We start from the raw sequence: 21,878 nt of genomic DNA, 5'->3' as shown, positions 1-21,878 counted from the left end.
CTCACAAGCTGTCTCTGCCAACAGAAAAACCTGCTGAAGCTAAAACAAAGCAAGAAAAGGAACAGATGCCTCAGGCCTGTGACTGAGCACCAGCCCATGGCAATGAATCAATGTCCCATTTGATAAAGAGGGGTGAGAACAGCAATAAATGCTCTTGTGGAAAGACCACCTTCTCAATTATTTTCCTCTATCAAGCCCTATCATATTCCTTTAGGATTTATGTAGAATATTATATATAACAGGACTGAGGACCAGCCAACTCAAACTGCTCTCATGGTCTAACCCCAGCCAGCAAACAAACACCACAGAGCTGTCCACTTACTTTCCCCTCCAGACAGATGGGGGAGAGACTGAATGGTAGAAGTAAAAAAAGTCATATGCTGAAATAAAGAGTTTAATAGGCAACAAGCAAATCAAAACAAGGAATTCATTCACCACTCCCCATGGGCAGGCAGGTGTGCAGCTGTCTTCAAGGAAGCAGGGCTCCATCACATGCAGCAGTTATTTGGGAAGACAAACAGCATCACCCCCAGTGTGCCCCCGTTCCTTCTTCTCCCCCAGCTGAACACGACACCACCTGGCCTGGGACATCCCTTGGGTCAGTTGTATCCTGGCTGTGTCCTCTCCAACTCCTTGTGCCCCCAAAAGACCCCTCACTGGTGAGGTCTGGTGAGAGCAGAAAAGGCCTTGTTAGAACTCTTCAAGCCACAACTTTAACAACCCCGTGTTATCAACATCTCCAGCACAAATCCAAAACAGCCCATACTATGTAGTAGGAAGAAAATTAACTCTATCCCAGCCCAAACCAGCACATTACCCAGGCAAAAACATAGTGATTTGCTAGGCAAATTATTAAAAAAAATTCCAAGAATGCAGATATGCAAATTTACACAGTTAGCAACCTCCTCTTGTTCATCTAAAAGCAAAAACAGAAAAGATGCCATTTTCAAGCAGTGAAACCAATGTGATGCTGAAGAGATGAATTAGACCTATTTATTCAGAAGGTGTTTAAAAAACCAAATCTGGATTTGCATTGCTAAAGTTCTCAAGAATACAAGAAGGGAACATGAAAAAGGAAAGCAATTATTAGGTGCCAATAGTGGAGCTGCTGGGTGATTGCACGTGTGCTCACACAGCATTGTGTTCTTGCCAAGACAATACTATCAGGTGTTTCATAACCATTTCAGTGCCTGGAGTAATTGAGAGGTTGCTATTTATTTAGGATTCTGACAGCTGGAAGGAGCTGTTGTGTCTCCTATCAGACACCAATAAAAAAACAACTACTTCATGCTCCATAGCAAAAGTCAAATGATGTCTGACCAAGTCTCTTCCTGAATATGTATTATCAAAAAAAAAAAAAGTTTCCAAATAATAGGTCTCTATGAGACTTAAAAAAATCTCTAAAAGACATGGATCAAGATTTTGTATGTCCTTCTTTTAAATACTCCTATAATATTTCAGAATTATGCTGCTATTGCTCAAATAATGCTCCTTTCCTTCTGGCTAAACCCAGAAGGTTTTAAGAAGCTCCTGTCTGTTGGGACTCTTTGGTACAAGGGAGTATTAACAGGCCTTCTGCTTCAGGATACAGAAAAGCAGGAATTCCTGCTGGATGTGCTTTAGGTTTTGAGAATAAAGGCAAAATTTGAGTAGTAGGAATTAAGAAGAATGGAAACAAGAAACAAATGGTCAGATGAAAAGGGTCAAATCCTCCTCTGTGCAAAGTTTCTCTCTCCGTAGCACAGGAAGTCTGAAGAATCCTGGATCCTAATTCAGGCATCTCAGTAAGATGAGCTGAACTGTGATTCCTCTAGAGCAGGTCCTCTGTCCTGGCATTTCCATGTCTTCAGCTTGTAATCCAGACAGGTGACTCAAGCCTGAGGACAATGGAAGGAACATTCCACAGCCTCATGATGCAGGTCAGCTCTCCCAGAGGAACACAAAGCAAATCAAGTCAAATCAGTTTTACTCTTGGTGTGTAAACAGACAAGGGAGCATTCAGGGAAGGGCAAGAGCACAAAATCCTTCCAAGGCAAAGGTTCAGGTCTTGTTCTTCATGACAGGGGACTTCCCTCTGGAAGAGTCATTTATGAACAGTGTTAAGGCAGCAAATCACAGCTTAAAAATTCAAAAGCAATAACTCATTCAAGGAAAAAAAATGCCTTTCCACAAGCAATTGTGCACAGTATCAGCAAGACGAGGGAGGCTGTGTGTCCAAACAGCCACTGTATCTCCTTTGGTTTAGGATCCCAGATTCACACTCCTCCGGAGCCTGGTGCTGGGCAGGAAGCCAAACCAGCTGACCTCCCACCCCCTAGTGCTGCTGCTGGGTCACCATCCTGAGCATTTTGAGTGCCATCTCTCCTTGGTCAGCTGGTACCTAGCACAGAGAAAAGCACAGGATAAGCAGCTGCTATAAGGAAGCAGACAGCAGCTACACATCTTCAGTCTTCTAGCTGATTCCACCCCAAGGACTTCATTATTTACCATGTGCCCAGCCTTGAGAATCCAGAAGAAAGCGAAGTTCTCATAGGCCTTGTGGAAAGCAGCTGTCTCAGTGGATTCTGGAGACACATACAGCGCCTTCCACCTTTTCTGGCTGAACTGGTCCAAATCAGGCCACTTCAGCTTCCGGATCCATGCCTCCTGGCCTGTAGGAGATTAGAGATAGCATTGATTACCAGTACTGGTAAATTACCAATACTTGGTTCCACAGCAGCTTGGGAGTCCAATTCAGCTGGACACCCCCTCTAACGGACACCAGTACAGCAGAGGTAGCAGAGAGTCTGTGTGCTCAGATCCTAAAAACAATTTTGTTATGCCTAGGAAAATTCAGGACAAACTGAAACCAGTGGAAAGGAGAAGGGAATAAGTAAACAGTGAAGATGTGTATGAAATGGACTTAGGATTGTACATGTCCTTCTCGAAGGCTCTGCAGCCCTAGAAATTCTGACGTATTTCACTCTGCACCTCAAACATCTTGAATGTCCTGCTATAGAGAAGGATCAGCCATAACAAGTCCCCCATCCTGGAAATCAGAAAAGGCACTATTTCTCTGTTAGACACTCATTGAGGGGAGACTGGAAAGGCTGCATTCCAGGTGCTGCTAGAGAAGGGGTAGGGCAAGACAGCAACAAGATCAATTCCAGGACTCCAAGGGGGACAAAGCTTTAGCCTATCTGTGAACTCCTGGAAGAATTTACTACAGCTCAATTTTGGACCAAAATGTGATGAACTAGAGCACTACTAACTGCTAATCTGTTTTGACAGCCTAAATACTGTGTTTCCTGGATTTATTGATTGCTGTGCTGCTCATGAAGGGCATCTGAATATCTAAGTGGACAGAGACATATTAGGAATAAAGCCTTTCACAACATAGGAAGATGTTTGTGGATTCTGTGACTGCAAATTCTTTGACTCAGTGAGAAAAGACCAGTGGAAGGGAGCACAGCAGCCTTGTGAGGCATTTCAGCAGCACTTGGCCTGGCTCCCAAACTGCCCCTGCACCAAACCAACATCTTGCAAGCAGCAAACAAAGCCCAAGGTGTGCAGGAGCCTACACCGAGAGCAGGTGTGATCACTCTTCCACTGCACCCTCCCTCATTAATCACCAGCATTCTTTGCCTATGAATGAGCATACACACATACACCTCTATGTGCCTATCCAGAAGGATTAAGCGAATTATTAGCTTCACTGAAACAACCAATTACTGATGTTGCAGATCCATTTCTCAACAGTATAATGGAGGTAAAGGATTTGCCTCACTCAGAGGGATATAAGCAAAACATCTTAAGTGCTGCTCATTTATGACTCTAGTATTTATGCACTGCTAGTTAGATAAGAGATTGGACAGGAGATTGGAGAAATCTGGGCAGTAATATACTGATAGCTCCATATTCTACTCATCACATATTCTGTTTCCACCCCCAGGCAAGAAGTTCCTCACCCATGGTGTCAACAATGAGGTCCAGCTGCCCATTATAGACTGTAACATTGACATTGGCTGCCAAAAGCTGATCTACAATATCGATGACGGGTTTCATGAAGTCCTCAGCCATGTTCTCAAAGACCTGTTTGGACTGACCTGATTGGAAACAGAAAGACAAATTTTAAGTGATGAAGGATGTCATCCCCAGGCTGGAACAGAAGCATAGGCTAAAGGCTCTGAAATGGAGTTCACAGCTGCACAAAAACCAGCCCTAGCCCAAAGTGGCACCATGTATCAGTTTGAGGAACAGGAGGACCAGACAGTAGCTGTGCTCCCACTGGAGCTCAAAGACAGTGCTGTAGTTCCTGGCTTCTATTTACACACTGACATCAGTCCTTTAAGCCTGTTTCATACCCCTCCTCTATAAGATGCATCATTACATGACACCAGACTTCTCTCAAAGAAAAGCTGACAGGAATTTATGCAAGACTTTATGAAAGACAGAAAGCAGTTCCTGAAATATAGAGGATTTTCCTCCCTCCCCCTGTATTTTTAGTTACTTGACTAAAGATAGTTATCATCTGTATGATATATATCTATATCATAGATTCTAATAGCAGAATCAGAACCAGAACCACACTTGCTCCCACAGGCCTGCCCCACAACATTTTCATTTCTGAGAACAAATCCCCTCCTTAGCCCCATGAATAATGACAACTGAATGTGACCAGTTGCCAGAGTATTTTCCTACAGCATGCAATACTGTAAACAACAGTAATGGACTCATCAGGTGCACAGTAGCAGACAGGAAAGTACCTCCCCACTTTACACAGTCAGGAATGATCATCAGCTTCTTTCTGATAGGCCCATTCATCAGCTCATCGAGGCTGCTCTGATGCATGTTTCTGACATGGCGCTGGTAAAGCCGCACTGAAAAAAGAGAGAACACACTTTGATCAGTGGCACACTTCAGACACCATTCTGCACAGATAATCTTCAGTTTCAATCATGGCCAACAAACCCTTTTCTAATGAAAATGCTACACCACAGAGAGAGATTTGCTTACTTTTACTAGAAACCACTGAAGTCAACCTTTATTTAGGGCAGGATAGTACAGGAAGCCCCCATCCATTCCTACTTTTGGCTAACAATGCACTTTCTCTGGGCATCAGCTTCTGCTTCAACCACTTGGCTGTTCTCAACAGACCAGTTATTTTTGAGCTGTGATGTTTTACTTTCAGGAGCTAATTGTTCCCTTATGAAGCCAACAGAAAAAGAGTTTGAATCAAACTCTACATGTGTGGTTTTCACACTGACGCACAAAAATCATGGAGCAAGAATTTAATTAGACTGTTTATAGTGATGAGACACTTTTGTGTCCTGTTTTAAAGACCAAAATGAAAGACAGGAAGAGGAAGTAACTTGAAAGGTCATAAAATGATGTTGCAATTATACTGACTGCTTCCTTGCTATAATTTGTGCAGAATATATAGGTGGAGGTGTCATCTATAGGGCTGTCCCACATTCCTATCTGTCTCTATTTGTGCAACAGCAAACAAGTTCTGCTTGGGAGAATATCAACATCCTTTGTAAGGATGTGCTACATTGAGGCTCCTTCCACTGTCAGAGTTGAAGGTATGTGATTGGAAACACGGGGCCTCAGAAGTTCAAGTATTTAAATACAACTTACTGAGATGGAGATTTTCTTGTTCATCTGATTTCACTTCTGGAACCTCTTTAGTCAAGATGTTATAAAAGTTCACATTGTCTGTGTTCTGAAAACACAAGATAATTTCAGTAACACTAATAAAAACATTTCTCAGAGATGAAGAACAGTCTTTCCTGAAAAGAAGAAAAAAAATAAAAAAAAAACCAAAACAAAACCAAGTAAATCCTAAATAAAGGACCCTGTGACCTGTCACTTTACCTGCACACCAGGAAGATACTTGTGGAAAAACTTAAGTTCTACATTTACTTTGAGAAGTGGAAAAGAGATTCCTCAAGCCTGTATTGTTCATACAACCTCTGGTTGTGCCAGAGATGTTATTTACTCCTCTGAAGCAGATGTGAAGCTACAGGAAGTCTTACCCTGCATTAGTCACGACAGAGAGCTGCAGTGCCAGGTAATGCCTTCAGACAGCCCCTGCTGGTCTGATGCTGCTCTTGCTCAACATCCTTCCAACCTACAAATCCTCCAAAATCTAAAATGCTTCCTCAAAATGGTGGTGATGGGTATGAGCCACCCCTCTTCTGAAGCTGCTGACAGCTGGATGTGCCCAAGCATTGCAGATTGGCAGCTCTAATGCAGCTGACAGAAGCTGCCTCCATCCAAGGGCAAATGTGAGCAGTGCTGCCATTAGAGAAGTTACTCCACATTCTTGAAGCCCTGCTTCACTGGATTTTTGAGTTTTTAAAGTTCTGATGCTTAGGTCAGAAACCAGCTCACGATAGCAACCCCAGAAGAACTGCAGTGCCTTCACTTGCCAGCACCATCACTACTGAGAGGGGAAGCCAAGTAGATTTGAAAAGTAAAACAGGAACCAAAAGTTCCTTCCAAACAGCAAGAAGTGAAACCAACCACGTGCAAGGCACTGTCAATTATGAAACACAGAAAAAAAAAAACCAAACCAAACCAAAAAAACTCCCAAAAAAAAGAGGAAAAAAAAAAAAGGAAGTGGCTCCAGATTAGCCTTTCTGTCCAAGGAAGCCAGAGCCTTACATGCACTGAAGAATGAGATTTTGGAGCAACCTTTTAACTGGAGAAATAAAAGCAAAACTTTACCAGTCTTTCATGCTGGAACTTTCTAAGTAACAAGATGCAGTGTCCCACAGTAACAGACCATAGCTTGAGGTTCCTTTCCATCCTGTGCACCTATTGTTATTCTTCAAATAGAGATGTGTGCTTAACTTCAAATTTGTGTCTTGCTGGATGCAATTTTCAATATTCAAAGCTTTACAGGAGATATAGTTTATTTAATTTGAAACTGTGGAAATCAAGAGGACTAGTTGTATGCTGAAACCTCAGTGCACTGCTAGAAGACCACAAGGGCTCTGTCCTGCCCACTTTCTCTGTCACTCACCCAGCAGGGCATAGCAAACACTCCTTTATATCAGCACTGGGATAAAACAAATGCTGGCAAAAATGTCTGGGCAGAGGGTTGGAGAATTCATGCCAGCTTAGCACTCATAGAAAGGTTAACTTGAAATCATGTGCCTTCTTAGGCAGCAGTTAGTTCTTAATATCAGTCAAAGATCTCACCTCTTCAATGACACCTTCAGCCTTGCCCCAGAGCTCAGTGGCCAGCCCATATTGATTTTTATTTATTGCATCCATTATTTCTTTAGCAACAGCAGTCACCTCTGCTAGACCATTATCATCAAGGAGAGACTGGAAGACAAACACAAAGAACAACAGCTTCAATTACAATCCCACATCCATTTATTACAAACAGCCTCCATGCTTTCGAGGTTTTATTCAGGCTAAGAGGTAATCTTAAAATTCACCCATTTGTACTGTATGGCAGCACAAGGGATCATGTGAGGACCAAGAGTTTAAGCAGCTACTTACAGTGCTGTAAAGGTAGGGCCCCCAGGACAGCACAGAGTCTAAAAAAACAGAACAGATTTCAAACATCAAACAGACAATTAACCACTGACATAAGATTTAATTTACTTTTCCTTTATTGGGGCAACAATATTTATGAGAAAAATAAATGGAGATGAATTAATCAGTAAAAAGGTACAGTAAGCTCTGTTTAACCCTAAGGTTATGTACCACAGACCAAGTTCTTTACAAATCCTGCAACATCATTAACCCCCTATGATTTAACCAGTGAAATTTATTTAAAGCAACCAACATGTTTTTACCAAAATGTTCTGCCCCCAGCATTGCAGCACATTGCCAGAACATGGGCAGAAGTCTAACAAGAGGATGGAAATTATCTAAATTGATCTGTTTGAAAAGTCACAAGGGAAAAATTGAATTATAAAATAAATCTGCTTTGGAACAACTTTGTAAATTCTCAAGGATCAGCTGATGGCAGACAGGTAAGAGCTTGCTTCATATTGTCCTGTGCTGCAGGCAATCTGTGAAGCCTGCCTTTGCCAGTCCCACTGAAGAACCAAGAGCCCTTTAACTTGCTTTTTGTCCTCCTCCAGTTGTGAATCATTTGGAGGCCATATTTAAGCACAGGACTCTTACAAAACACCTCAGAGTCTGTGGAGATGTGTAGGGACATTTCACCATCCCTCCAGATGCAAGTGTGCTCCGCACTGACATTGCTCTCTGGCTTCTCCTAATCTAGGTACATTTTAAAGAAAGACTCTTCAGTCACAGCTTGCAAGGCTGAGCATTTATTATTGATTTACCAGACTAGAGAGTTAATTCACTTAAAGCAGGGATGGCACTTTTGACTTTAGGCACTCATTACAACACCAAACAAAATAAAACAACATCAAATCATCTCCAGTCTGAGGAGTTTAAACATACCCAAAGGAGAAATCCAGGAGTCTCCAAGAGCAGTCCCCATAAAATTGCACTTTATGGTCCCTTTTTGAACAGCCTTAGTAAATAAGAGGAAAACCAAAACAAAACAAAAACCAAACAAAGAATAACATTTCAGTTAGCTACTCTTGACTCTAGAATCAGTTTTCTGTAAATGAAAAAAGTAAGTAGCATTGTGAATTAGGCAATAGGGCCAGTGTATTCCAGAAAATAAAACTACTTGTAGAACCCCAGGTTTTAAAGTGAAAAGTGAACTATATCCTCCAAGTACTTACCTTGTGCAGCTCTAAAGCAAGCCCAGCAGCCATTTTACCTCCATAAGATTCAGAAAATATGTAAAATGGGATGGTCTGGCAAGAGAAAAGCCACATAATGAACTTGTTGGGCAGAGGGCAGAAGATACCTCCAACCATCTCCCACATCCCACACAACCCAGGCATGGGCTGTTCACCTCTCACCATGAAACACTTGATGGTTTTCTTATTTTAAGCTGCATATAAGGTTTCCATAACATCCTGGTGATTTCCTGGGGTTGGTTCTGAAGTATTTTGGAACTATAAGCAGCTGTGATCCTATATGTGCTGCTCAGATCACTCAGGAGACAATAATCCACCCCAATGCTTATCTAACTAATCCCAAAACCAAGATACAACTTCTGAAAGGTGAAAAACACAGTGGTTGTAACTGCACCAAACACTACCTAGGAGCAAAACACAGCTCATCTGGAAGTCTGTTCCCTAATTCTTATTGAATTCTATTTAAAAGCAGAGAAAAATACAACAATAAACAAGAATTCAATTCACTTACCTGGAATTCTGTTCTATGCTTGAAGAATTCTCCAAGAAAAACCATCATATCAGAAACTACTGCTGTAAGGTTTTGAGCAAACAAGCTACAATCATCCACATAACTGAATCCAGTGCCCACAGGATTATCCACAAACAAGATACTGGCTGCCTGCAGCTGTAGAAGCAGAAAGAAAGTTTGTATAAAACCTCAGTTCAGAGCCTGAAAAAAAAATTAGTTTTGATAGCACAAATGATTAAGTGAGCCAGCAAATCCCTGGACCTGAAAAAAATAGCAGAAAAATTAGGTGCAACATCAAGTCCTTCAATTTGCCCAATCTGTAACCAGAAATACATCCAAAAACTCCCAGTAACTCAGGGGCAGGTCTAGGGAATTCTGGAATACTTCAGACTATTCGTAGCTCAGAGCACAAGTATATTGCACTAATTAAACTTCCACCTTTACAGGCAGCTGTAATTTGTTTTCCCTTGAAGGATATACTGGACCTGTAATTACAAACCATAGGTTTTACATGCCAGCCACCCAGAAAAAGCTCTGTGACTGCACACAATGAAGCTGTTACCTCAAATAACACTTTCTACAACTTCCCTGCTCTCTGTTTCCAAGATATCTGCATTTCACAATTTCATGGAAGACCAGACATACTTTATCAAATCAAATCAAATTAATATGTCTACCCCTCAATTCTAAACAAGGTCATTTAAGTTAATTTATTAACTACAATATTTTAACTTGAAATATTATAGTTCTACTGAACTTTAAATGAAAAACTGTTCTGTGGGTTTTCTGCATAGTGATCATCTGCTTAAACAAGCAAACAAACATTTCTAAGTCGTAGTTAGAAGCGGAACTTTCTACTGTACCCAGGTTGTATTTCTTGGTTTCATTTCTTTGTCTAATGGACCAATCTCTTCAAAGTTCCCATATCCACAGCCTGAAGCTCCTGGACCTCCCTGCAGGGAAATACCAAATGACAAAGACGTTAAAAGGCAGCATGGCATAGATAAGATGGAAGAAAAATACAAACCAGCCAGTAAGTAGAATGACAGACTGTAAATTTTTAAAAATGACTTTTGCACTACTACTTGGGTTATGTGCACACATTTCTGAAAGCAAGAACTCAACAGAGAAGCAGTCACCCACTTGTGAGAGCTTCTGATGAGCTGCCTGCCATGTGAGCACAGTTTCAAAACCTTATTCCCTGAACATGGAGTACAAATGTTAACTATCTGCTGACTGGGGCTTTGCAAGTCATTAGCTTAATCAGCATGTACAGCTTGTGGGTTTCACTCTGATGAAATAACCCAGAAATAATAAGAACAAGTCCTCAAGTGATTCTATTCAACATTAACTTCTGAAATGTATTGTGGAGAATACACCATCACTTTTGTCAAACTAGGATCGTTTTCATTTTGGAATCATCCTAAATCTCTAATTTTATTTTATCTATTCTCTCTCTCTCTGAACATTGTTTAGACTTCAAACTCTCCAGGAAAGGAGCTGTGAAACTACAATGCACAGAAAATACTACTGTTGTATGAAAGATAAGAACAACCTCTGTTACTGCAATCAAACTTGATGGAAGGTGGACAGTTGAGGACATCCCACAACTGCAGAATGAAATCATCCTTGTTTTTCACACCCTCAATACCTCATTCACAGGGTGAGGCATTTAGAACCAGGCAGTTTTGAATTCTGTTTCAGTAGAGCTGCACAACATCAGACATAAGACTGAACCAGGTGCAGATGGAAAGAACTATTGCTTAGGTGTCTCTAACCACACCTTACCTGAAGCCACAAAACGAGAGGTAATTCTGTGAAGTCTTGGATTGGATTATTTGCATAGTAGAGCCACCAGAACATGTGGGCCTTGCTCCGAACCTCCACATATCCCCACACCTCTTTGGGCTCTTGGGGCTGCCTCAGAACTACACCTTGAGAGGAAATAAAAGTAACAATCAGCTAGGTAAAAAGGCTCAGCTTTGGGCTTTCCACCAGAATTGTTCCAAAACATCACATTTCAATCTTGGGTGTGATAAACAGAAGTGCTACTACTATTTTTAAAAATTGCTATAAGAAACCTAGGCGCCTATACTTACACCCCCACCCACAGCTGAGTTATCGTCAATGAATGAAGCGTGTTCCTTAAGTGCTTCCTTATGAGAGCCTGGCTTTAGAGCTGCCGCCGGAATCGCAGCCCAATCCTTGGAATTTGTTCTTCAAGTGTTTTCAAGGCTGGGCTGAAGGCACAACCCCACTAACCAAAATGGAATGACTCCCGGAACCAGCTGCAACTACGACAAGGATCACATAATATTCTGTGTAGAAAGAGACCTAAAAAAATCGAGTTCAACTGTTTAGTGAATTTGTGGGAATCGAACCGGCAGGCTTGGGGTTACTGCCTCCATGACCCAACCGAGCTCATGCCGGTACTTCGATCTGGGTGTCTGCGGAGACCGCATCACTTCACAGCCCCCAAGGAGAGCAGATGCAGACAGACAGAGGGTCACTTCTAAAGGATTCCAAAATATAGTTTAAACTCATTTAAGCCAGTAAGGTCTGGTCACCTTACGCGGTCAGTCTACGGTCCATTTCGGACACGGAACAGACCTCTGACACTCCATCCATTAATTTCAGGGATCAAGGCAGAAGGCAACAGCGCACTGGAGTAGAAGCAATAAGGCTTTTCCAAGCCACGGCGGCCTGGCTTTGCTGCTCCCGCCGGGACTCCCGCCACCCTCTCCGTCCCTCCCCACCGCCATCCCGGCAAGAGAAATTTCCCGCGGCTCAGCCCAGGCCCTGTCCGGCAGCGGCTGCGGCACCCAGGAGCGCCGTGGCCGGAGGCCCTGCTCCCGCCCCATCCCGTCCCGTACCTGCCGCCAGCAGCAGCACGGACAGCGCGACCCCAGCACGGAGCGGTCCCATGGCTCCCCCAGCTCCCGCGATCACGGGACAGGCCCGGCCCGCCCTGAGGCACCGCCCCCGTGCCCGCCTCTTGCCCCTTCTCCTCCTCCTCCTCCTCCTGCTACTCCATGATGGCGGCCGGCGGCGGCCCGGTGCGGCTGCGGCTGGTGTTCGACCACCCTCCGCCGGCCAGCCCGGGCTGCGCGCTGTGCTGGCTGCTGCTGGAGCCGGGCCAGGCGCGGCTCGTCACCGACCTGCTCAGCCTCATCCGCCACCGCTTCGGCTTCAGCCGCCGCGCCCGCCTCAGCCTCTTCCTCGAGGAGGCGCTGCTGCCGCCCGCCGAGAGCGCGCGCCTCGTGAGGGACAACGACTCGCTGCGGTACGGACCGGACCGGGACAGGGACAGTGCGACCGGGACAGGGACAGTGGGACCGGGACAGGGACAGTGCGACCGGGACAGCGGGATCGGGGGTCAGTCCCACGCACGCACCTCATCAGTGTCTATCAGTATCTGAAGGCGGTGCCAAGAGGCCGGACCGGGTTCTGACCAGGAGGAAGAGCTTCCCTGTGCAGGGACCGCACGCTGGGACAGATTGTGCAGAGAGGATGTGGAGTCTCCCTCGCTGGGATATTCCAGAGCCCTCTGGATACAACCCTGTGCCTTGTGCTCTGGGATGACCCTGCTTGGGCAGGGAGGTGGGACCAGATGACCCCAATGTGATCCCTTCCAGCCTGACCCGTTCTGGGGTTCTGTGAATCCCCACCTGGGCTTGGTGGGACAGGGATGGGGCTTCCCCGGGGGTCTGAGCTCTTCCTTCCCTGGCCAGTGGAGAGGGAGCCAGGTACCCATGGGCACTGATTCCCAACACCCGAGACACCCCAACATGTCCAAAAGGGATGGAGGGAGCCAAGAGGTCTGAAATGTTCCCAAAGATGGAAGGAGAGCCTTTGCCTGGAGGGGAGGGTTCCGTGCTGTCTGGGGAAGAGCTGGAGCATCTTCACTCTAGAGGAACTTGCCTGAGCTGCTCACATATAGGGAAAAGTGTTCATTATGCTGAATGGTGGCTTTTGTTAGTTTTGTTTTGTTTTTTTTTTAACAGAGTAAAATTGGAAGAGATAGTTGCAGATGATTATGAAGAAATAGATGATGGTTTTATTTACACAACAAAAGAAGACAAAGAAAGGCACAGACACAAGCAGGATGAGGAAGAATTCTCTAGGAATGAAGGCAAGCATAAAAGGAAAAAGAAAAAGGAGAAGCATAACCTTGAGTATTCCTCCTGTAGGGAAGAGACCTCTGTAGATACTTGGGATTCCCAGAAAAGGTACACGAAAAGAAAAAGAAAAGAAGAAGTTAGGGGAAGAAATAGAGTCGCAGAAGGTAAGGAAGAGAGCTCTACTTCCCATTCTAAAAAGATGAAAAAAGCAGAGAGGGAGAAGCAGTTGGCAACAAAAAAGAAGGATGAAAAGCAGACAAAGGTTGCTGCAGCAAAGATGTCTTTAGAACGGGCAAGTGAGAGCTTTTCTCTAAATTCTGGTGAAAATAGCACCAAAAAGATCACAACACAGTCCAGGAAAAAGAGGGTGGGAGCTTCAGATTCCTCAAGCACGTCATCTGACAGTGACAGCAGTGAATTAAATGTAAAGGAAAATAAAACTTCCCATAAACCTGTAGTGGTGACACTTCCCAAAGATAAATCCCGAGTTGCTTCAGATTTTGATGTGAAAACTAGTAAAGCTACTGTAAAGTCTAACACTGAAAAGACTAAGACTGCAATTAGTAAAAATGCTAAAAACCCCCAGTCTTCTAGTTCAGATTCTGACTCAAGCACAGAGGATGAGAAGGTGACTCCAGCACAAGACAGCACTGCAAAGGAAAAATCGGTGCCAAACCGTATGGTGGCTGTAAAAGCCAGCACCAAGGCTTCCAAAGCAAAGAGCTCCTCTTCAGACTCTGATAGTTCAGATTCAGACCCACTTGTCATTAAAAAACCTGCAGCAGGTGCTGGACTGGGTGATTCCGTAGTAAGGAACTGCACTAAACAGTTGCCAGCCAGTGTGCAAGGATCGTTTGCCAGCCCTGGCCGTGGAAGGGGGCATGGAACGAGAGAGGATAACTTCTGGAGAAGACCTAGGGGCCGTGGGTTTCATGGGATGATGAGGGGCCATGGGCGAGGAGCAAACCCTGGCTTCTTCTATAACTACAGCAGTGAAGGCCAGAAACAGAGGCAGTTAAATGAAGCTGCGACAAACACTTCTGTCCTTGTCCAGGTGAGTGACTGACACAGGCAGAGGTCACCTTTCTCTGGCAGCTTGAACTGTACAAAGAACCTATAGGATGAGAGTAATTCATGACAGAAGAAATGGATTAGTGGGATAAAGGTTGGTCTTTTATTTACTGTAATTCCATTTGTCAGCCCGAGGAAGTGTTTGTGGAACAGCAATAAAGTGGTTGTATTATATATCTAAAAACAATGTGTGCCTTGCTCTTCTCAGAGCTTCTTGCAATCCATACAGCATAAACACTGACTTCTGTTTGCACTGATACAGTAATTAAATCAGTGGGTTACTCTTTGTTTCACAGAATCCAGTGAAGATTTCCAAGAGAGACTATAGTGTGTTACCTCTTCTAGCTGCTCCACCCCAAGTGGGAGAAAGGATTGCCTTTAAGGTAAAGAATTCTGGAAATACTGAATGTTAGTAGGTTAAAATTGCTTCATTTCAGCCGCTCTTTAAGTTTCTGACCTAATAGTTTCTCTAAAAAATTCACTTGTTGTAAAGCCTAGCTTTGGACTTTCTGTATTTGTATAACACAAGAAATGCTGTCCCTGCTGTCATTTCACTGTGATTTTCCATGCAAATATTATTGCAAGTCTTACCCTACAAATAATTACACTGTGCTGCAAAATAAAAAAAATAAACAAAAATTAAATCCCTGTAGTTGAGGAGACTGGGATCCATCTCCCTGATGTCCTCACACAGCCTGACCTGAACATAAATCCTTTGGAGCAGCAAGTCCTGCAAGTCTAACTGGGACCATGATTGGCACTGGGTCCCAGGAGTAGGAGACTTGGCTCTTGCACTTTTCTCTTGCTGAAGAAGCTGTTGTTTCCATGTAGGTGGAATCGTCAAAGACTGGGATAAGTTACAATTTGTTACTTGTATTTCTTTCAACAGCGCCTGGAACTAACTGAAAATTACAGTCCTGAAGTTTCAGACTACAAGGTACTGGTTTTCTTTCCTCCCTTCATTTTCTCACAGAACTATGATAAGTGAGGTATGGCTTAAATACTTTGATGTTGTATTTGAGTCTACTGCTATTTGAAGTCAGGGCAAGTTCTTAAAACTGGTGCAAGTAAAATTTTGTTGCTACTTCAAATAACTTGGTTTCTGCGTAAGTACTGATTTAAACTGCAAAATTGGTGACAATGAGTAACTTTGGTTTATTGATGCCAGTAGTTACAGATTGCTGAGCATCAATTCTTAGCAGATTTTATACATGGAAACTGGAAAATTTGATAGCCAAATAGACTTATTTACTCTGGCAGCAATCAGGTAGCGTAGTGGTTGTAAATATGGAGTAGTTAGCCAGTGCTGAAGTGTGTCTTACCTGATTCTTTTCTTTTTGCTTTGTGAAGGAGGCAAAAATAATCAGTTGGAATGCTGAAAAAAGGCAGATTGAACTTGAGATCCTTTCCACATCAGGAGGACAGTGTATGTACCTGGGACACCGAGGTCTTGTAGTCATGTGCTGTGACCTGGAAAACCAGAAATCCAAGGAACACTTCATCTTTCAGGAGTATTCCAGATTTCCTTGGGTTCATACTCAACACACTCCTCCCCTCCTCATTCTCTCCTCAGTAAATTGAGAGTTCTAACCCTTGCTAGTTGAACTGAAGGACAATTATGGGTATTTACAAAATATTTTTTTTCAGTCAGTGTGGGTGGTCAGTAACTCACCTCTACTGTGGTTTCATTTTCTGAAAGAAATTATTTTATGGAACTACAGAGAAAGTGTGAGGTCATAATGGTGTGTCTTCAGTGGGTGTGGAAGTGAGTCCCTGCAATGACAAGATGCAATTCCTGAGACCTGAAATGATGAATGTTTCTCAAATTGTGTATTCTACAGTTGCCATTTAAGCCAGAATTAATGAATTGTCATATAAGCATTTTTCTCAGATTTCAACAAGATATTGTTGACTTTCTCATGTGAGTAGTCAGATAATTACCATAATTCTGGTGTGTAGTATTCAGTTTTACATCAAGATTTTTTGTTACAATTATGAACCCAGACTCTGAGCTTAAAAAAAATCGACAAAACAACCTCCAAAACCAAACCAGTTTTGATCAGTGTTTGTGGTAAACATTTAAAATTTCTTTGGTTTGTAGCTCATTGAGCTGTTTGCTTGGTTTTTCAGTTGCTAAGGAGCCAGGGAAGTTTGACCTGGTGTACCAGTCTGCAGACGGAGAGCAGCTGATTGAGTACGCGGTGCCTCAGGACACCAAGGTACGTGTGCCCTGCTCTGAGTCCTGCCACCAGAGCTGGTACCTGCCCTGCTTCCTGACTCTGTTCACCTCAGGGACATTCCCTTTGTAATCATGCATCTGATTTGAATCAATGAATTGAATCAATGGAAGCAAGAATAATTGTTCCTTTCTGGCAAGAATATGCATGTTTATATCATAATAATCAGTTCCTGCATGTTACTCAGTTAACTGGGGTCACAGCCATTCATCAGACTTCTTGTTTTGGCTAATAAACAACATAGTGTCACATAGAGATTCTTTCTTACCAGCTTTTAATTTCATCACTGTTCTTACCTGCACCTTTTCTTACCCAGGATATCAGGCAGGTTGAGGTTCATCAATAGGATCAGTGACTCACAGGAGGAGCTGTGATCTTGGTTCAGTGGTGCCATTGTTCAGTGCTAAGCAAAAGCATAACGGCACAGAAATTGCATCTGCTGGTGTTGCTGGCACCTGCTAAGTGCTGCCTGTGGTTTGTTTTCAGATAACCGAAAGCTGGGATGCACTGATAGAGCCAAGACTGATCGTGGAGCCTCCAGTTAATGTATCCAGCGTTGAAAATGGAACATCTGGGATGTGAAAAAAATGTGAACAATTGTACAGATTTGGTCTGTGAAATGCTGCCTTCTGATTCTGAGGGTGGCAGGTGCACTGGTGGATGTTACTGTCTTAAAAAGAAGTAGGCCAGAAGAAAAACACCTTTTTCCCTTAGGCTATGTTTTTATGTAATACATGAAAACTTTATTATGGGAAGTCTAATATAGATCTGTTGGGTTTGAATATTTATATCCTACTGTAGCAAGCTGCAGATCTGGAATGGTTTGATTAAAAGATAAAACACAACCCTGTCGTGTGAGTAACTGTTTAAATGTCTGTGTTTGGCTAGAGTTGTATAACTGCCAGAGGTCACTTTCATTTAAAAATTAATTATAAGTATTGTTAACGAATTATAAATATTGTGCAGAACTTGCCCTCTGCTGCTGTCTCTTAGGTTGCAATGCAAGATGTAACCAAAAGTATGTATTCTATTGCCAGCTGTTAAAACCAGATGTGGCAGTGTTCTCTATCTCTTCCATGGCCCATGCTCCCTCCAGGGGGATATTTTCTGTGAATGAGCCATTGAGTCTCACTCCTGGACTGATAAAATTCCATCATCCCATTGTGGGATGCTCCACCCAGGGGGAGGAGCCAAGCATTCCTACCTGGATATAATCTGAGACTGAGAACACTGCAGTCAGCCTTTCCCCACTGGATTCCCAGAGGAAGACTGGAGCCATCTGCATCACCACTGGATCTTCAGAGGAAAACTACACCCTTCTACAGGATCATTGCCTCACCAGAAGCACATCTGTCACTCCAGGATTACTGCAGCCACCGTTTAATGGGACTGCTACCAACACCCTGACACCAACAGGGTGGCAGATTGTATTCTGACTCTGTCAGTAGTTTTTTTGCACTACTGCATTTTTATTTTTATTTTCCTAGTAAAGAACCGTTATTCTTTTTCCCATATCTTTTCCTGAGAGCCCCTTAATTTCAAAATGACAATAATTAGCAGTGGAAGGAAGGTGTTTACATTTTTTCATTTCAAGGAAGGGTTCTGCCTTCTTTAGCAGACACCTGTCTTTTCAAACCAAGACATGCTGCCAAGCATCATACCAATACTGTGACTTTGCTATTACTTAAAGAGTTTAACTGAACATGTCCAGAAAAGCCTGTGAATTTTGAGCTTCTGTAATTTTGAGGCAGATAAATAGAAGTGGTAACTGTCAACTTTATTTAGAACCAGTGGAATTTAACATGAACTCCTCACACAGTTGTGTGATTAACACTGTATTAATCTACGTAGGCTATGAAAGCCTTTATTGTTTGTTTTAGAGCAAACTCTCTTGTGCTTGCTGAAGTTTCTGTGCTGCCTTTCTTCCCTTTCCAGCAGCAGAATGGGTCACCAGGTGCTGGCAAGGCACTGCAGTGACAGCTCTACTAATTATTAGCATTCAACGGAATTCAGCAGAATGACTAGGTTGGAAGAGACCTCCAAGATCATTGAGTCCAACCCATGCTGTAATATCACACATAGACCATGGAACTGAGTGCCACATCCAGTCTTTTTTAAACACATCCTTGGATGATGACTCCACCACCTCCCCAGGCAGACCATTCCAGTACTTTATTATTCTTTCTGTGATAAACTTTCTCCTAATATCCAACCTATATTTTCCTTGACTCAGCTTGAGACTGTGTCCTCTGGTTCTGTCAGTGCTGCCTGGGAGAAGAGACCGAGCCCACCTGGCTGCAGCCACCTTTCAGGAGTTGTAGAGAGTGATGAGGTCACCTCTGAGTCTCCTTTTCTCCAGGCTAAACAACCCCAGCTCCCTCAGCCGTTCCTCACAGGGTTTGTGTTCCCAGTCCCTCACCAGCCTTGTTGCCTCCTCTGGACACGTTTGAGTGTCTCAAGGTCCTTCCTAAACTGAGGGGCCAGAACTGGACACAGCACTCCAGGTAAGAAGTACAAGTGGGTACTCGAGGTAAGGGGAAGCCAAGTACAGGGGGAGAATGACCTCTCTGCTCCTGCTGGCCACACCATTCCTGATCCAGGCCAGGAGCCATTGGCCTTTTTGGCCACCAGGGCACTCTGCTGGCTCGTGTTCAGCTGCTGTCACCAGCACCCCCAGGTCCCTTTCTGGGCACTGTCCAGCCACACCATCCCCAGCCTATAACGCTGCAGAGGGTTGTTGTGGCTCAAATGCAGGACTCGGCACTTGGACCCATTAAACTTCATCACATTGGACTGTGCCCACCCATCCAACTGTTCCAGGTCTCCCTGCAGAGCCCTCCTCCCTTCCAACATACCAACACACGCTCCCAGCTTAGTGTCACCTGCAAATTTACTAATGAAAGATTCAATACCCTCATCCATGTCATCAATAAAAATATTGAACAGAACTGGTCCAGCACAGACTCCTGAGAGACACCACTGGTGACTGGCTGCCAAATGGATGCAGCACCATTCACCATTGAGAGGGCACCTTGTACCTCTGGAACCTTGACAAGTCTTACACTTTCAGATACTCCCTGTCCTAGGCAGTTAACTCCTACAGGAAAAACATGGAAAAAAACAAACCCTAGATACAAGCACCTGAAAATTCGTGCAATATGGTTTAGCTGTCATGTACTCTGACCTAGTGCATGAATCAAAGTACTGTGCATTTATTCATCAGCCCTATTAAAATGTCTTGTTTGTGAAGGAAATATTTTTGTACAAGTAAAATGAATTTGTGCATTGTGGTTCTTTTCAGACGCCGTTATTTTATGCTAGGATTTGTTTTTTTAAATAAAAGTTCAGTTAGATTTGTGTGGATGTTATTGCAAACTAGATGAAAAGAAGATGTCAGGCAGGAGCACAGTCATGCTCAGACAGTGGGAATTAATGGAAAGATTGTTTTTCTAAGGGAATTGTTACTTGTTAATTCTTAGGAAGTTGCAACAAAAAGACAGGTGTTTCAAAGCACCTCTTGTTCCATTGCATACTGTGCATTTTGGGCATGAACTAAATGGGTGTAGAGTTGCTCTGGCTGTGCCAAACAGGTGATGCTGTAAAACAAATACACCCCTGAGAGAGGGTGTTTTGAAGGTAAAATCTTGAGTTTTATTTACCCATTGTTACCAAGTTTGTGTGAAGCTATTGCTTCACTGCTCAGTTCAAATCAGACCAAGGACAGGCAGCCCAAGCCCTCCCTGTCCCATCCACCTCCTGCTCTGAGGAAGCTGGGATGGGACAATGTGCACATGAATCCCACAGGGAGGTTGTGAAACGCTGAACAAACCCTGACAGCTGCCTTTCTGTCCCTGGGGCTCTCCTGTCTCTGGCCAGCTCCTTTGCTGGGGGCAGAATGCGAGGTACAATTTATCCCACTGTGCTTCTAAAGCCCTGCTTGGGCTCTGCAAGGCACTTTGAATGTGCAGTGTCTGGGCAAGGGGTTAGATTTAGTTCAGAATCACAGGAAGTTCTCAAGTATTTGCAAGCAAACGAGTAATAACTTCAGTAGCTATTTAAATGGTAGCAGTAATTTTTTATGTTAAAACTTTATTGTCTTTTAGACAACAGGAGTGGTTGGGCTTTTTCTAAACCAGAATTTCAAGCCCTCTTTGATAATGGAGAACTTAAATTGCTCATCTGAGCTCTAAATATCCTGTGCTATCCTCCAGAAGCGAAAAGTACAATTGTGAAGGTGTATATTTACCCTTTATATTTGCATACCTCTGTCCGTATCAGTGGATACCACGTGAGTGCCACAGAAAATTCAGTGAAGGTGCTGAGTCTTTGAAAGATGTCAGAGGCTTCCAGATAAGTCCAGATAAGCCCAGGGTGTTTGTTCACCTCTCAAAAAATAAAAAATGCAAAAATTAGGAGCTGTTCTTCGGTCCCAACTCATGCACAGCACAGCTCTCTAAGAATGTTCCTTTGCAGCCACTGTCAGCCGCCCCCTGTCAGGTGTTTGCATTTCCTCTGACAGCAGTTACAAAGTCCTGATCAGCACACCCCAACTACATTGTAAACCCGTGGCGATGTGCCCATCCCCTGGAAACTCCTCCACCCTCCAGCATATGACAGAGCTGATCCCTGAACTTTTGCTCCTGTCACAGCCCTGCAGCTCCAAATTCCTCCATTGTCCTTTCTGCACCTGTATCTGTTACTGAGCAGTGACTCAGAGCCCTGTGACACACAACCCCTCTGCAGCTTATCCCGAAGGAGTGTTACAAGCTGGAGGGATAATTTATGTAGGTACAAGTCCATGTTATCTGTAATAACATAGCTTTACAATGTTTCTCCAGATTTAATTTTATCATCCCGAAAGAACTGGCTAGGAGCTGATTTCAATTGTAATAGACCACCCACCATTGCTCCTTTTGAGTGATTTTTGCAATGTCATGGACATGAGCCAGAAGAATGTGCCCTGGTGGCCAAAAAGGCCAGTGGCTCCTGGCCTGGATCAGGAATGGTGTGGCCAGCAGGAGCAGAGAGGTCATTCTCCCCCTGTACTTGGCTTCCCCTTACCTCGAGTACCCACTTGTACTTCTTACCTCGAGTGCTGTGTCCAGTTCTGGCCCCTCAGTTTAGGAAGGACCTTGAGACACTCAAACGTGTCCAGAGGAGGCAACAAGGCTGGTGAGGGGCTGGGAACACAAACCCTGTGAGGAACAGC

The 21,878-nt window shown here is 43.7% G+C and overlaps 2 protein-coding genes across 2 annotated transcripts; one reads left to right on the top strand and one right to left on the bottom strand.

Annotated features, from left to right (window-relative positions):
- Positions 1-378: 378 nt before the first annotated feature.
- Positions 379-12,444, bottom strand: SCPEP1 (serine carboxypeptidase 1). Its single transcript, XM_086857195.1, has 13 exons — positions 12,114-12,444; positions 11,029-11,174; positions 10,104-10,193; positions 9,241-9,396; positions 8,709-8,783; positions 8,419-8,491; positions 7,498-7,535; positions 7,189-7,317; positions 5,620-5,704; positions 4,746-4,859; positions 3,948-4,085; positions 2,488-2,651; positions 379-2,380 (listed from the first exon to the last, which is right to left on the bottom strand). Exons 1-13 carry the CDS (start codon positions 12,163-12,165, stop codon positions 2,315-2,317), a joined length of 1,326 nt encoding a protein of 441 aa, XP_086713321.1. The 5' UTR covers positions 12,166-12,444; the 3' UTR covers positions 379-2,314.
- On the top strand, positions 12,273-18,183 carry COIL (coilin). Its single transcript, XM_023938971.2, has 7 exons — positions 12,273-12,523; positions 13,245-14,415; positions 14,729-14,815; positions 15,322-15,369; positions 15,783-15,858; positions 16,563-16,651; positions 17,156-18,183. The coding sequence occupies exons 1-7, from the start codon at positions 12,273-12,275 to the stop codon at positions 17,249-17,251; spliced, it is 1,818 nt and encodes a 605-aa protein (XP_023794739.2). The 3' UTR covers positions 17,252-18,183.
- The last annotated feature ends 3,695 nt before the right edge of the window (positions 18,184-21,878 follow it).

This window comes from Cyanistes caeruleus, chromosome 19, assembly GCF_971803275.1.
Source record: "Cyanistes caeruleus chromosome 19, bCyaCae1.hap1.1, whole genome shotgun sequence".
Lineage (NCBI taxonomy): Eukaryota > Metazoa > Chordata > Aves > Passeriformes > Paridae > Cyanistes > Cyanistes caeruleus.
This window is presented reverse-complemented; position numbering and strand designations above follow the sequence as displayed.